Below are 16,867 nucleotides of genomic sequence, written 5' to 3'. Positions count from 1 at the left end.
GAGAATATGATCACTCCCAAGGAAACCGACGAAACCACAATAGTTTGTCACATAAGCTGCAACAAATGAACGCAGCAGTTCCACAATCACACAATTTCTCTGTGCTCTTTAAGAACGTATGTTTTTAACGGTTTTGAAGTTGTGTTCCGTTTTGGATGTTTTGAGTCTACATCTACATCTACATGATTACTGTGCAATTCACATTTAAGTGCTTGGCAGAGGGTTCATCGAACCACAATCATACTATCTCTCTACCATTCCACTCCCGAACAGCGCGCGGTAAAAACGAACATCTAAACTTTTCTGTTCGAGCTCTGATCTCTTATTTTATTTTGATGATCGTTCCTACCTATGTAGGTTGGGCTCAACAAACTATTTTCGCATTCGGAAGACAAAGTTGGTGACAAATTTCGTAAATAGATCTCGCCGCGACGAAAAACGTATTTGCTTCAATTACTTCCATCCCAACTCGCGTATCATATCTGCCACACTCTCTCCCCTATTACGTGATAATACATAACGAGGTGCCCTTTTTTGCACCCTTTCTATGTCCTCCGTCAATCCCACCTGGTAAGGATTCCACACCGCGCAGCAATATTCTAACAGAGGACGAACGAGTGTAGTGTAAGCTGTCTCTTTAGTGGACTTGTTGCATCTTGTAAGTGTCCTGCCAATGAAACGCAACCTTTGTCTCGCATTCTCCACAATATTATCTATGTGGTCTTTCCAACAAGTTGTTCGTAATTTTAACACCCGGGTACCTAGTTGAATTGACAGTCTTGAGAATTGTACTAATTATCGAGTAATCGAATTCCAACGGATTTCTTTTGGAACTCGTGTGGATCACCTCACGCATTTCGCTATTTAGCGTCAACTGCCACCTGCCACACCATACAGCAATCTTTTCTAAATCGCTTTGCAACTGATACTGGTCTTCGGATGACCTAACTAGACGGTAAATTACAGCATCATCTGCGAAAAACCTAAGAGAACTGCTCAGATTGTCACCCAGGTCATTTATATAGATCAGGAACAGCAGAGATCCCAGGACGCTTCCCTGGGGAACACCTGATATCACTTCAGTTTTACTCGATGATTTGCCGTCTATTACTACGAACTGCGACCTTCCTGACAGGAAATCACGAATCCAGTCTCACAACTGAGACGATACCCCATAGGCCCGCAGCTTGATTAGAAGTCGCTTGGGAGGAACGGTGTCAAAAGCTTTCCGGAAATCTAGAAATACGGAATCAACTTGAGATCCCCTGTCGATAGCGGCCGTTACTTCGTGCGAATAAAGAGCTAGCTGCGTTGCACAAGAACGATGTTTTCTGAAACCATTCTGATTGCGTATCAATAGATCGTTCCCTTAGAGGTGATTCATAATGTTTGAATACAGGATATGCTCCAAAACCCTACTGCAAACCGACGTCATTGATATAGGTCTGTAGTTCGATGGATTACTTCTACTACCCTTCTTAAACACTGGTGCGACCTGCGCAATTTTCCAATCTGTAGGTACAGATCTATCGGTGAGCGAGCGGTTGTATACGTTTGCTAAGTATGGAGCTATTGTATCAGCGTAATCTGAAAGGAACCTAATCGGTATACAATCTGGACCTGAAGACTTGCCTGTATCAAGCGATTTGAGTTGCTTCGCAACGCCTAAGGTATCTACTTCTAAGAAACTCATGCTAGCAGCTGTTCGTGTTTCAAATTCGGGACTATTCGATTCGTCTTCCCTGGTGAAGGAATTTCGGAAAACTGCGTCTTGAGTTCCTTTGTTGCAACACAGTTCAGACGCGCTTATTTGTTGTTTTCATTTCTGTGAGACGTCTACGAGGTATCTCGCCTGCTCTTGCTGTTCATCCCATTTACTAGCGATGCTAATGTATCTTTACCACATGACTCGCATTCTATGGGGTGTTCAAGAAGTCCATACGCAGTGCCGTATGATTGGCAGCCGCGTTTGCCGTATGATTGTTCTCCTGCCTGGGTTACTTCCCTTCAAGTGGAGTCTCCCAACATTCCACTGTTTCGTTTATCTCAGCCAGCGTCAGTACTATCGTTGGTGTGTGTCGTTACGTGTTTACGTGTCCGTTTAAGTTTAGTTCCGATGTTCGTTTGTTTCGTTTGTCACTGTTAAAATGCTAACCATTGTGGGTCTCATTTTTTTTTCAACGAACCAATAAGCGCACAACGATACTGCAGTGATATTCTGTATCCATTCATAGGAGAACTTCGGTTAAGTGAAATACTGAACGGTTGTTTTGAGCAAGATGGTGCAACCGCGCATACAGCTCGCGTTTCAATGGCATTGCTTGCTGATGTTTTTGGTGATCGCATCATTGCACAGGGACTTTGGCCTTCACGATCGCCTGACCTAACACCACCTGACTTTTTCTACTAGGGTGCAGCGAAAGCAACTGTCTATATAAGCCGTCCAAAATCCATCGATGAACTGAAAACTACAATATCCACTTTGACTGCTTCTGTTACAGAAGAAATGTTACAGCTTGTGTATGGAAACATGATTAGACGAATTGAATTGTGTATTGAACAAAAGGGGGGGGGGGGACATTTGCGACATTTAATGTGAAAATTTGTAAGTAAAAGTGCATATTTAATAAAATAATAACTTGTACTTGTAGCGGGACTTTGAATTTCGCCGCGCTACACTCGTTCCCTCAGATGAAAAATATCCCGTCGCAGCGGTATGAGCGCTCGACGGCAGAGAAAATACCAAAATTGTAACCTTTTTTGTTTTTCTATCCGTTTTCAATTGTCTCTTGATAGCGGTAGCTTAAGGCAGGCGTGATCGGATGCTGACGTAAAAACTTAATGGCTAATCTTGATCTGATTGTAATGTGTAGACATTGTGGAAGTTATTAAGAAATTCGGTGGATGGAAGTAGCAAAGTGAATTAAATTGCATACAGTATCAAGATGATTTTAATTGGTATAAATTAGTGATCCCTGGACTATTGCAAGATTTCGGAGCAGTTTTTTTCATGCAGAAATGAAGGAGATTTTTGAAGACCTGGACGCCGCCCGAAAGAAGACATGTTAACCTGGTAAAGAATGAACTCAAAGCTACGCCATTTCCCCCTGTCAGCTACATTTTGTTGTTCTCTGTTCTTTTCAAAAATTTTTGTAGTGGAAATTGGTTTAACTTTTGCTCAAAAAAGCCACGAGGACCACCCCAACAATAGCTTTTCCGAATAACGAAGTCCGATTTGCATTTCATTCTTTCCTTTTTGCACGGTCATTTACGATTTTAAAACCCCCCACTTCATACTTCACTGAGTTTCACTTCGGTACATTCACTGCAGCATACGGCACGTGCAGCTAAAAACCATACGGCACTGCAGAGAGACTTTTTGAACACCCCGTATAAGCAATGTGTAGTATGACCGCGTGGTTTGAGGCGCCATGTCACGGATTGCGCGGACCCTCCCGTCAGAGGTTTGAAGCACCACTCCTGAAAGAAAGGATATTGCGGAGACATGGCTTAGGGATGTTTCCAGAATGAGATTTTCATTCTGCAGCGGAGTGTATGCTGATATGAAACTTCCTGGCAGATTAAAACTGTGTGGCAGAAGTAAAACTGTGAGGACGGGGCGTGAGTCGCGCTTTGGTAGCTCGGTTGGTAGAGCACATGCCCGCGAAAGGCAAAGGTCCCGATTTCGAGTCTCGGTCCGGCAGACAGTTTTAATCTGCCAGGAAGTTTCAATAATAAAGGCGGCCGCTGTGGAGGAGCGGTTCTAGACGCTTCACTGCGGAACCGCAGTGCTGCTACGGTCGCAGGTTCGAATCCTGTCTCGGGCATGGATGTGTGTGATGGCCGTAGGTTATTTAGGCTTAATAGTTCTAAGTCTGCAGGACTGATGACCTCAGATGTTATGTCCCATAATGCTTAGAGCCTTTTGAACCAGTTTTAATAAAGTAAATGGCAAGAGGGAATTTTGTTCAAATGTGTGTGAAATCTTATGGGACTTAACTTCTAAGGTCATCAGTCCCTAAGCTTACACACTACTTAACCTAAATTATCCTAAGGACACACACCCATGCCCGAGGGAGGACTCGAACCTCCGCCGGGACCAGCCGCGACCAGCCGCTCAGTCCATGACTGCAGCGCCTAAGACCGCTCGGCCAATCCCGCGCGGCAGAGGGAGCTTTAAACATGGTTCGTCCGCCTAGCAGTCTAACGCCATAACCACTTAACCACAACGCCATTGTTCATGCACATCACTCTGTTACACGTATTGTGTTTGGACCGTTCACTGTTTCTATTTTCTTTTTGTTTTCTCCCCCCCCCCCCTTTTTTTTACTACAACTTTTCCTTGCTTTCAAAAAATTTTCAAATTCGTGTGAATTCCTAAAGGATCAAATTGCGGAGGTCACCACTCCCCAGACTTACAGACTACATAACTATCTTATGCTAAGAACAACACACACCATTGCCCGAGAAAGGACTCCAACATCTTACCGGGGGGGGGGGGGGGGGGGGCAATCCGTGACATGGTGCCTCAAACCGCGCAGCCTTTCCACGCGGCCCCTGTTTTCAAGCTTGATCTGTGCTCAGTTTTTGATGGAATATCCAATGGGCCCCCTTTCCACTATATCAGAGGAGGCGATGTTGAGTTTCCCTTGTTAGTACTGTACTACTATACAGGTTGAGTCACCTAACATTACCGCTGGATGTATTTCGTAAACTACATCAAATACTGACGAATCGATTCCACAGACCGAACGTGAGGAGAGGGGCTAGTGTAATTGGTTAATACAAACCATACAAAAATGCACGGAAGTATGTTTTTTAACACAAACCTACGTTTTTTTAAATGGAACCCCATTAGTTTTATTAGCACATCTGAACATATAAACAAATACGTAATCAGTGCCGTTTGTTGCATTGTAAAATGTTAATTACATCCGGAGATATTGTAACCTAAAATTGACGCTTGAGTACCACTCCTCCGCTGTTCGATCGTGTGTATCGGAGAGCACCGAATTACGTAGGGATCCGAAGGGAACGGTGATGGACCTTAGGTACAGAAGAGACTGGAACAGCACGTTACGTCCACATGCTAACACCTTTTTATTGGTCTTTTTCACTGACACACATGTACATTACCATGAGGGGTAAGGTACACGTACACACGTGGTGTGCGTCAGTGAAAAAGACCAATAAAAAGGTGTTAGCATGTGGACTTCACGTGTTGTTCCAGTCTCTTCTGTACCTAAGGTCCATCACCGTTCCCTTTGGTTCCTTACGTAATTCGGTGATCTCCGATACACACGATCGAACAGCGGAGGAGTGGTACTCAAGTGTCTACTTTAGGTTACAATATCTCCGTATGTAATTAACATTTTACAATGCAACAAACGGCACTGATTACGTATTTGTTTATATGTTCAGATGTGCTAACAAAACTAACGTGTTTCAATTTTAAAAAAAAAGTAGGTTTGTGTTAAAAACATACTTACGTGCATTATTTTATGGTTTGTATTAACCAATTACACTAGCCCCTCTCCTCACGTTCGGTCTGTGGAATCGATTCGTCAGTATTTGATGTGGTTTACGAAATATATACAGCGGTAACGTTAGGTGACTCACCCCGTATACGAACAGATTGAATTTTCCCGCAACAGAACGCCCCACTGCAGCATGAACGTGTAGTGAGCTGCGCTGTAAAGAGGAGTACACTATTGTGGTCTGGCTCACCCCGCGTTGGAGAAGTAGAGTTCGTTAAGCGCGACGGCTGGACTGGTGAGGTTGCTCATGTCCAGCGAGAGCTCCGCAAACACAGCCAGGTCGTGGACCGTTCCGTACAGCGTGCCTTTGGGCCCGATGTCCATCAGCTGGCACTCGAAGCCGTAGGTCAGCTGTTGCAAACACAAGAGTCATTCTTCAACCAGAGCTGTGTTCACCGTAAGTGCACTATCAAGCTACCAAAAAGACTGAATGCGAAGATCCCCGTAAACGATCAAACACATTCTCAAACGTAACTGTGCTTGACAAATACACTGAAGAGCCAAATAAACTCGAACACCTGCCCAATTTCGTTTGGAATCCCCGGAAGCACGCAGAAGTGCCGCAGTACGGCGTACCATGGACTAATGTCTGAAGTCGATCAGCTGTAGAATTTTGGAACACATATTATGTTCGAGTATAATTACTTCCCTGGAGACTAGAAATCTATTCTGTAGGAATCAGCATGGGTTTCGAAAAAGACGGTCGTGTGAAACCCAGCTCGCTCTATTCGTCCACGAGATTCAGAGGGCCATAGACACGGGTTCCCAGGTAGATGCCGTGTTTCTTGACTTCCGCAAAGCGTTCGATACAGTTCCCCACAGTCTTTTAATGAACAAAGTAAGAGCATATTGACTATCAGACCAATTGTGTGATTGGATTGAAGAGTTCCTAGATAACAGAACGCAGCATGTCATTCTCAATGGAAAGAGGTCTTCCGAAGTAAGAGTGATTTCAGGTGTGCCACAGGGGAGTGTCATGGGACCGTTGCTGTTCACAATATACATAAATGACCTGGTGGATGACATCGGAAGTTCTCTGAGGCTGTTTGGAGATGATGCTGTGGTGTATAGAGAGGTTGTAACAATGGAAAATTGTACTGAAATGCAGGAGGATCTGCAGCGAATTGACTCGTGGTGCAGGGAATGGCAATTGAATCTCAATGTAGACAGGTGTAATGTGCTGCGAATACATAGAAAGATAGATCCCTTATCATTTAGCTACAAAATAGCAGGTCAGCAACTGGAAGCACTTAATTCCATAAATTATCTGGGGGTACGCATTAGGAGTGATTTAAAATGGAATGATCATTTAAAGTTGATCGTCGGTAAAGCAGATGCCAGACAGATTCATTGGAGGAATCCTAAGGAAATGCAATCCGAAAACAAAGGAAGCAGGTTACAGTACGCTTGTTCGCCCACTGCTTGAATACTGCTCAGCAGTGTGGGATCCGTACCAGATAGGGTTGATAGAAGAGAGAGAGAAGATCCAACGGAGAGCAGCGCGCTTCGTTACAGGATCATTCAGTAATCGCGAAAGCGTTACGGAGATTATGGATAATCTCCAGTGGAAGACTCTGCAGGAGAGATGCTCAGTAGGTCGGTACGGGCTTTTGTTAAAGTTTCGAGAACATACCTTCACCGAAGAGTCAAGAAGTACATTGCTCCCTCCTACGTATATCTCGCGAAGAGACTATGAGGATAAAATCAGAGAGATTAGAGCCCACACAGAAGCATACAGACAATCCTTCTTTCCACGAACAATACGAGACTGGAATAGAAGGGAGAACCGATAGAGGTACTCAAGGTACCCTCCGCCACACACCGTCAGGTGGCTTGCGGAGTATGGATGTAGATGTAGATGTAGAAGTAGTGCTGCAGGGAACTGACACCATGGATCCTGCAGGCCTATCCATAAATCCGTAAGAGTACGAAGGGGTGGGGTTTAGAGCTGGGCAAACTCGCTCATCCTTGGGAACTGGTTCACTGCTGATCGTTCTTTTTTGGGAACCGTTCATTTTTACTCGTTCACCGTACATTTGTGCTTGGTATATGGTTCTTATAAAAAACCAAAAACTAGTAGTGTAGGTGACTGAAGGATGGAGGGCACCAAGAGGGGGCACTTGCCTCCCCCATGGGGTATAGAGTTTTTATTCATTACAGAATTCTTACACACTTTTAGAAGTAATTTCTGTGATTCTGCAGATCCTCTCGTTTAGCCAACTGTAGCCTTGGGTGGCTAATCGCAGGGAAATAATATAGGGTGGCGCACGGAAAACCGGCCCCGAGTAGAGACTGCTCGCCAATTACGGACGATGTGTTGCCCGCTACGAGTAGATACGACAAGCAGACAAACATGTAAGAATTAGGCAGTGAAGAAATAACAAGCTAATGCAAGCAACAACTGCGAAACAATCGATGACGATGTGTAGAGAGCCGGAGAAGAGAACATGAAAATCTCACGCGACGCGCATGGGCTATTGCTCATGTAGTCTTGTAAACTTGTTGGTGGCTGTTTCCCAACTTAATAGACCACAAGTGTCTTATATAAAATTCTTCGTTTCGACTTCCACTACATAGCTATGCTACGTTGTAAACAATAATCGTTCACACCCTATATATACTTCACGTTGTCTCTGGGTTCGTAGGCGAAGTAGAGACTTTATGGAAGCATAAAATAAAATGTGGTTTTCTCATACTTACGTCACACGCTTAGTAAAAATTAGGTTTTTATGTTGCACTGTTAAAGTTAATGCAGCAATAATAATAATAATTAAGTTTGCAGTAATAAAGGTTTTGGTTTGAAATCTCCTTCTGAACAAATGTTTTTGAGATAATAAGTAAATACGATTTTATGGCAATCTACGTCTTTTCTAATGAAGATGCACCGTTTTTCCTAATGAGCCAAAATGATCCATAACCAACTTTTTTTTCAAAGAAACCAAACTAGCAGGTAATGCAAATCAGAAACAACGAAACTTAAAAATAATTACAGCGTTCCTAAATATAATGTTTTGTATATGAAAGATACACGAAAATCGTTTTATATGAATTTTCTTACACTAAAAATTAAGCAAATTGTTGAACGTTAGCTGCTAAATCAAGTCGATGAAACCAAAAAATATATGAATAACAAAAAAAACTTGCCTTGTTATGTCTTCTGCTGTTTATCAATATAATCAAGTGAGCTGATATGCCCTTTTGTTACCTGAAAAGAAGTACCTATTCCATACAACGTAAGTTTTATGTAATTTACGTAACTATAAAATACTTTTTGATTACCGTCTGGAATAGCCAGAACCAAGTGCAAGAACACTTTGGAATACATGTAAAATGGGCGAGCGCAGTGAACGAAACGAACAACTGGATACTGAACTAACTAGGAGCAGTCGGCAGAGGAACAGACAGGTGGTCATGCGAAGAACGACGAGTGCGGCCGAGGGAGACCGAGACTGAGACGAGCACGCGACCGAGGCTGGAACGAGAACTGCTGAAGTGGCCGCCGCGACCGAAGTGAACTAGTCATCTATGAACCGATCGTTCCTCGTTTCCGGGAACTGTAAGTGGACCGCTGCGACCGAAGTGAACTATGAACCGATCGTTCCTTGGAATTCGTTCCTTGGTCCTTTCGTTCATCTTGGTGAACCGTTCCTTTGGACCCGTTCGTTTGCGAACTACCCATCTCTAGTGGGGATCTCTTCCGAATAGCACATTGCAAGGCACCCCACATATGCTCAATAATGTTCACGTCTGGGAAGTTCGGTGGCCAGTGGAAGCGATTAAACTCAGAAGAGTGTCCCAGTAGCCACTCTGTACCAATTCTGGACGTGTGGGGTGTCGGATTGTCCTGCTGGAATTGCCTGAGCCCGTCGGAATGCACAATGGATACGAACCGATGCGGGTGATCAGACAGCATGCTTACGTACGTGTTACCTCCCAGAGTCATATTTAGACGTCTCAAGGGTTCCGTTTTACTCCAACTCCACACGCCCCTCACTACAGAGCCTCCACCAACTTGAACAGGCCCCTGCTAACATGCAGGGTCCATGGATTCACGAGGTTGTCTCCATACCTGTACACGTCCACCCTCTCGATGTAATTTGAAACGAGACTCGTCCGACCATACAACATGTTTCCAGTCATCAACAGTCCATTTGTCCGCCCCCGGTAGCTGAGTGGTCAGCGGGACAAAATGTCAGTCCTAAGGGCTCGGGTTCCATTCCCGGCTGGGAATCCTGGGTGTTGTGTTGTCCTAATCATCATCATTTCATCACCACGTGACGTCAAATCGAAAGACTTGCACCTGGCGAACGGTCCACCTGAGGGGTGGCCCTAATCACACATTTCATTTTCATCTAAGAAAGAAACGGTTCGAATGATTTCTTAACAAAAGCTTCACGCCAAATATGCCGTCAAATTCCTAAATAACGAAAAGTGTGAGGTCATCCATATGAGTATTAAAAGGAATCCGTTAAACTTAGTTTTCACGATAAATCAGTCAAATCTGGAGACCATAAATTCAACTACCTAGGAATTACAATTAAGAACAACCCAGATTGGAAGTAACAAGTAGCCGGCCGCTGTGGTCGAGCAGGTCTAGGTGCTTCAGTGCGGAACCACGCAGCTGCTACTGTCGCAGATTCGAATCCTTCCTCGGGCATGAATGTGTGTGATGTCCTTAGGTTAGTTAGGTTTAAGTAGTTCTAAGTTCTATGGGACTGATGACAAAATAGCTCTGAGCACTATGGGACTCAACTGCTGAGGTCATTAGTCCCCTAGAACTTAGAACTAGTTAAACCTAACTAACCTAAGGACATCACAAACATCCATGCCCGAGGCAGGATTCGAACCTGCGACCGTAGCGGTCTTGCGGTTCCAGACTGCAGCGCCTTTAACCGCACGGCCACTTCGGCCGGCCTATGGGACTGATGACCTCAGATGTCAAAGCCCATAGTGCTTAGAGCCATTTGAAGAAACACGTAGAAAAAGTTGTGGGGAAGGCTAACAAAAAGACTGCGTTTTACTGGCAGAATACTCACAAAATGTAACAGATCTACTAAGGAGACTGTCTACACTACGCTTGCCAGTCCTCTTTTTAGATCAACGCGGTATGGTATCCTTACCATATACGGTTGACGGGGTACATCGAAAAATTTCGAAGAAGGACAGCACGTTTTCTATTATCGCAAAATAGGGGAGAGAGTGTCACTGAAATGACACAGGATTTGGTGTGGATATCATTGAAACAAAGGCGTTTTTCCTTGCGGCGGAATCTTCTCACGAAATTCCACTCATCAACTTTCTCCTTCGAATGTGAAAATATTATTTGACGCCGACCTACATAGGGAGAAAGGATCACCATGATAAAATAAGAGAAATAAGAGCTGCCACGGAAAGATATAGGTGCTCCTCCTTTCCGCAGGCTATACGATTTTGGTATAATAGGTTACTGTGAGAGGGTTCGATGAACCCTCTGTCAGGCATATAAATGTGATTTGCAGAGTCTCCATGCCGATTTAGATGTAGGTGTATGTGTATGTTGTCAGGCATCAGCATTATTGGTCTCATATTTTTCAAATACACCTTAAGGGGCTCCGGAATCTGCAGACTATTACCTTTTAATAAATATATAATTTATTCAATTCCGAAGACTACAACGATTTTTAAATTTTTTTTGAAATGTGTTCTACATGGGCGTGACCCACTGTGGCGCTGTTAAACTGCTGTCAAACGGTGTTATTATGAACGTCCGTGTTCATCAGGTACATTTTAGTGATGTGAGATAAAGTATGTGTTGTGGCTAACCTGTGATGGTTCAATATATATCGCTGGTGTGATTGTCGATTGTTTCATGTTTATTTACTCTGTCGTTATCTCGAAAACATTCGTAATTAATTATGTTTCTTGAGTCTCTGTTTTGTTGCAGTATAATAATGAGTAAAAGTAAAGTTATTAGAAATCCTCTGAAGGCTTTTAAGAAAAGGAGAAATGTTGGAAAGCCAAAGGTATGTGTTATTACTGTAAACAATAAAGACGATGAAAATCCCCAACATAGCTTGTGTCCCAAAGAAGAAGACAGTTGGTGTAAATATAACAAAGGATTGCTAACTGGTGAAGTGTACACTCATAAGCATAGTCTGCCTCATGCAATAATGGAGGTGATAAAACCTATTTTCAGAGACTTAGCAGCACCTGAACTGTTGTAAAAGTGTATTCACGGAAAAACTCAAAACCCCAATGAAAGTGTAAATAGTGTTATGAGGTCGAGAATCCCCAAGACTGTATTTGTTGGAATAGAAACACTTCAATTTGGTGTGTATGATGCTGTTGCGACTTTCAATGATGGCAACTTTGTAAGGTGCAAGGTATTTAGAAATATGGGAATGAAGATAGGTTCTAACATGGTACGAGCGATGCTTGATTTAGACAAGGAACGCCTTCGGGCTGCAGACAGGGCTGTAAAGAGTCTAGAAATACAAGCAAGAGTAAACAGGAGGAGGAACAAGAGGAAGCTGGAGGAGGAGTTTGCAGAGGATGAAGATAATCCATCCTATGGACCTGGAATGCACTAAAAAGTTAATCCAATCTTTGTCGCTCGATTCCCAAAACTTTTATTTTCTCATACTAATTACATGTTTTCTAAGGATCTTCCAAACATATTTGTTTCAGACTTTCAGTAAATGTTACACAGTACCTTCTGCATAATTTAACACAGCCTTTTTCCAAAAAACTGTATATTTTTGAATATATGAATAAAAAATTGCAAAAAAATGTTGTGAATTTTCATTACAATTGAAAAAAAATCATCTTTAATAACTGAACTAAAATTTTGTAAAATCGCTGTGTTAAGTTGTAACCCATATTCCAATAAATAATCTGTAAAGAGTTCAACTTCCTACCTCAAATACTTTGTGAGGAAAGATATAATTTATAAGCGTTATTTTAACATTGCAAGTATAGGGCGTTCCGGAGCCCCTTAAACAGTGCTAGATATCCAGAGACCTTTAACAGTTTCTATACACACTTAACGAAGCCAGAGAAGCTGTATTTCGAATTCCAACAGGATGGAGCAACTGCTCACACACACGACCAAAGTGCGACCAACATCACCAACGTGTTCCCGGAAGAGGGACTCGTCAGTAGTGGCCTTTTGTTAATGAGGCCTAGTAAAGAGAATAGTGTATGCTAACAGTCCTCGCACTATAGACGCTCTGAACGGAACACTAGTAGAGAAATTAACAACGTCACGCCTGCAGAATTACAGCGTGTTGCTTGTGACGTCATCACATGTAGGCAGTAACGCATGCCCATAGCCTTCCAGCACCTCTCATAAGCAGGTAACTACGAGGGCAGTTCAATAAGTAATGCAACACATTTTTTTCTGAAACAGGGGTTGTTTTATTCAGCATTGAAATACACCAGGTTATTCCCCAATCTTTTAGCTACACAACACAATTTTTCAACGTAATCTCCATTCAATGCTACGGCCTTACGCCACCTTGAAATGAGGGCCTGTATGCCTGCACGGTACCATTCCACTGGTCGATGTCGGAGCCAACGTCGTACTGCATCAATAACTTCTTCATCATACGCGTAGTGCGTCCCACGGATTGCGTCCTTCATTGGGCCAAACATATGGAAATCCGACGGTGCGAGATCGGGGCTGTAGGGTGCATGAGGAAGAACAGTCCACTGAAGTTTTGTGAGCTCCTCTCGGGTGCGAAGACTTGTGTGAGGTCTTACGTTGTCATGAAGAAGAAGTTCGTTCTGATTTTTGTGCCTATGAACACGCTGAAGTCGTTTCTTCAATTTCTGAAGAGTAGCACAATACACTTCAGAGTTGATCGTTTGACCATGGGGAAGGACATCGAACAGAATAACCCCTTCAGCGTCCCAGAAGACTGTAACCATGACTTCACCGGCTGAGGGTATGGCTTTAAACTTTTTCTTGGTAGGGGAGTGGGTGTGGCGCCACTCCATTGATTGCCGTTTTGTTTCAGGTTCGAAGTGATGAACCCATGTTTCATCGCCTGTAACAATCTTTGACAAGAAATTGTCACCCTCAGCCACATGACGAGCAAGCAATTCCGCACAGATGGTTCTCCTTTGCTCTTTATGGTGTTTGGTTAGACAACGAGGGACCCAGCGGGAACAAACCTTTGAATATCCCAACTGGTGAACAATTGTGACGGCAGTACCAACAGAGATGTCAAGTTGAGCACTGAGTTGTTTGATAGTGATCCGTCGATCATCTCGAACGAGTGTGTTCGCACGCTCCGCCATTGCAGGAGTCACAGCTGTGCACGGCCGGCCCGCACGCGGGAGATCAGACAGTCTTGCTTGACCTTGCGGCGATGATGACACACGCTTTGCCCAACGACTCACCGTGCTTTTGTCCACTGCCAGATCGCCGTAGACATTCTGCAAGCGCCTATGAATATCTGAGATGCCTTGGTTTTCCGCCAAAAGAAACTCGATCACTGCCCGTTGTTTGCAACGCACATCTGTTACAGACGCCATTTTAACAGCTCCGTACAGCGCTGCCACCTGTCGGAAGTCAATGAAACTATACGAGATGAAGCGGGAATGTTTGAAAATATTACACAAGAAATTTCCGGTTTTTTAAACCAAAATTGGCCGAGAAAAAAAATGTGTTGCATTACTTATTGAACTGCCCTCGTACATGTCTTTTTAAGGTAACTACCATCTATTCCTTTTTAGTCAGTTCATTATTGCTTGAACGTCGGGCGTGAGGCGTGCCGGTTTTATGTGGGACACCCTGTATTTTAAAGCAAAGTAATGTCCTGATGTGTTAACACGCCAAAGATTATTTCTACCAGCACAGAAGTCAGAGAAGGTATTTACAAAGTATGTCAGACAGAACGTGGGGCATTATGGATGACTTCAAGTGTACTTTCCAAGAATTACGTAATATCTGTTTACAACTTATGCATTTCCTTAAACTGCCTTTCTAAGTCCCTTGCCGTATGTAACAGACTTACAATGTAGTCAGCAAATCTCAAAGTTTTTATTTCTTTTGTTGAACCTTAATTCCCTGTCTTAATTCCTCCGTCGTTTCCTTACGGAGGTATCCATATACGAGGTGTGGCTAGAAAAAAACCGGACTAGTACTGGTGAAACAATAAAACGAATGCAATAAGGCTGAAAGTCGCGTGGCCTGTCACGTGACTCTCGCTCCGCCTACTGCTCGAGTTTCATCTGCCTCCTGCACTCAGTCTGCCCGTGGCGTCTGTTTTAAGTAGTTGACGTTTTGTCTGAGCGTCGGAAAATGTTGAGTGTACAGAAAGAACAGCGTGTTAACATCAAATTTTGTTTCAAACTAGGAAAATCTGCAAGTGAAACGTTTGTAATGTTACAACAAGTGTACGGTGATGATTGTTTATCGCGAACACAAGTGTTTGAGTGGTTTAAACGATTTAAAGATGGCCGCGAAGACACCAGTGATGACACTCGCACTGGCAGACCATTGTCAGCAAAAAATGACATCAAAGGGATTGTGCACGTTGATTGGGTACCAGAGGGACAAACAGTGAATCAGCATCACTACATTAGCGTCCTGGCTACCCTACGTGAGCGAGTACGGAGAAAACGGAACGATTTGTGGAGAAAAAAGTCATGGATCCTTCACCAAGACAATGCCCCAGCTCACAGTGCGTTGCCAGTGAAGACGTTTTTGGCAAAACACAACATTCCCATCTTAGATCATCCACCCTACTCACCTGATTTGGCCCCCTGTGACTTTTTTCTTTTCCCTAAAGTCAAGTCAGCTTTGAAAGGAACTAGATTTGAGACTGTTGAAGCAGTAAAAGAAAAAGCGACGGAAGTAATGTATGGACTTACCGAAAATGATCTGCAGCATTGCTATGAACAGTGGAAAATTCGTATGGAGCGGTGTAGAGACCGAGGAGGAGAGTACATTGAAGGAGATAACATGAAATTGTAAATAATTGTAAATAAATGTTTTTTCCAGCATCAGTCCGGTTTTTTTCTAGCCGCGCCTCGTATTACACTGAACCACTAAAGGAACTGGTGTAGGAATGCGTATTTAAATACGGAGGTATGTAAACTGCCAGAAGACGGCGCCGCGGTCGGCAACGGCTATATAAGACATGCATCTGACGTGTTGTTACTGCTGCTACAATTGCATGTTATCAAGATTTAAGTGAGTTTCAACGTGGTGTTTTATTCGGTGCACAAGCGATGGAACACAGGGTATCCGAGATAGTGATAAAGTGGGGAATTCCCCATACGACCATTTTACGAGGGTACCGTGAACATCAGGAATACGGTAAAACATCAAATCTCCGACATCTCTGCGGCCGGAAAAAGATCCTGCAAGAACGGGAGCAACGAAGACTGAGGAGAATCGTTCAATGTGATAAAAGTGCGACCCTTCCCTAAATTGCTGGAGATTTCAATACTGGGCCATCAACAAGTGTCAGCGAGCAAGCAATTCAAACAAACATCGTCGATATGAGCTTTCGGAGCCGAAGGCCCACTTGTGTACTCTTTACGACAGTACGACACAAAGCTTTACGCCTCGCCTGGGTACATGAACACTGACATAGGACTGTTGACGACTGGAAACATGTTGTCTCGTCGGACGAGTTTCGTTTTAAATTGTATCGAGCAGATGGACGTGTACGGGTATGAAGAGAATCTCATGAACCCATGGACCATGGACGTCAGCTGTGAGGGTGGGGGGAGTGTGCAGTTGGGGTGATAAGGGAGCCCTGATACGCCTAGGTACGGCTCTGACAGGTGACACGTACTTAAGCATCCTGTCTGATCACCTGCATGCATTCATGTCCATTGTGCATTCCGACAGGCTTGGGAAACTCCAGCAGGACCATGCGACACCCCACACGTCCAGAATTGCTTCAGAGTGGCTCCAGCAACACTCTTCTCACTTCATACAGTTCTGCTGTCCATTTGACTCCCCAGACATGAGCATTACTAAGCATATCTGGGATGCCTTGCAACGTGCTGTTCAGAAGAGATCTCCACCCACTCGTATTCTTACGGATTCATTGGTAGCCCTTCAGGATTCATGGTGTCAGTTCCCTCCGGCACTACCTCAGACAATGGTCGAGTCCATGCCACGTCGTGTTGCGGCACTTCTGCGTCCTCGCTGGGGTCCTACATGATATTAGGCAAGTGTACCAGTTTCTTTGGCTCTTTCCTGTATTTAATAATATAGGTAAAAGATTAGCAGAACGGATTCTGAAAGAACATGGACCTGATGAAATGGCCAACGAAATAAGTGAGTTACAGTAGGCACTTCCTCTGAGGAAAACAATGGACGTATCCAT

At 43.8% G+C, this 16,867-nt stretch overlaps 1 protein-coding gene across 1 annotated transcript in view; it reads right to left on the bottom strand.

Annotated features, from left to right (window-relative positions):
* LOC126215162 (uncharacterized) overlaps nt 1–16,867 on the bottom strand; it is a 90,961-nt gene that overhangs the window by 20,718 nt on the left and 53,376 nt on the right. Inside the window, exon 4 of the mRNA XM_049941832.1 lies at nt 5,728–5,888. Coding sequence (XP_049797789.1) covers nt 5,728–5,888 — 161 coding nt within the window. The remainder of the gene's footprint in view (nt 1–5,727; nt 5,889–16,867) is intronic.

The sequence above is a fragment of the Schistocerca nitens genome, chromosome 12 (genome assembly GCF_023898315.1).
Source record: "Schistocerca nitens isolate TAMUIC-IGC-003100 chromosome 12, iqSchNite1.1, whole genome shotgun sequence".
Classification (NCBI taxonomy): domain Eukaryota; kingdom Metazoa; phylum Arthropoda; class Insecta; order Orthoptera; family Acrididae; genus Schistocerca; species Schistocerca nitens.
This window is presented reverse-complemented; position numbering and strand designations above follow the sequence as displayed.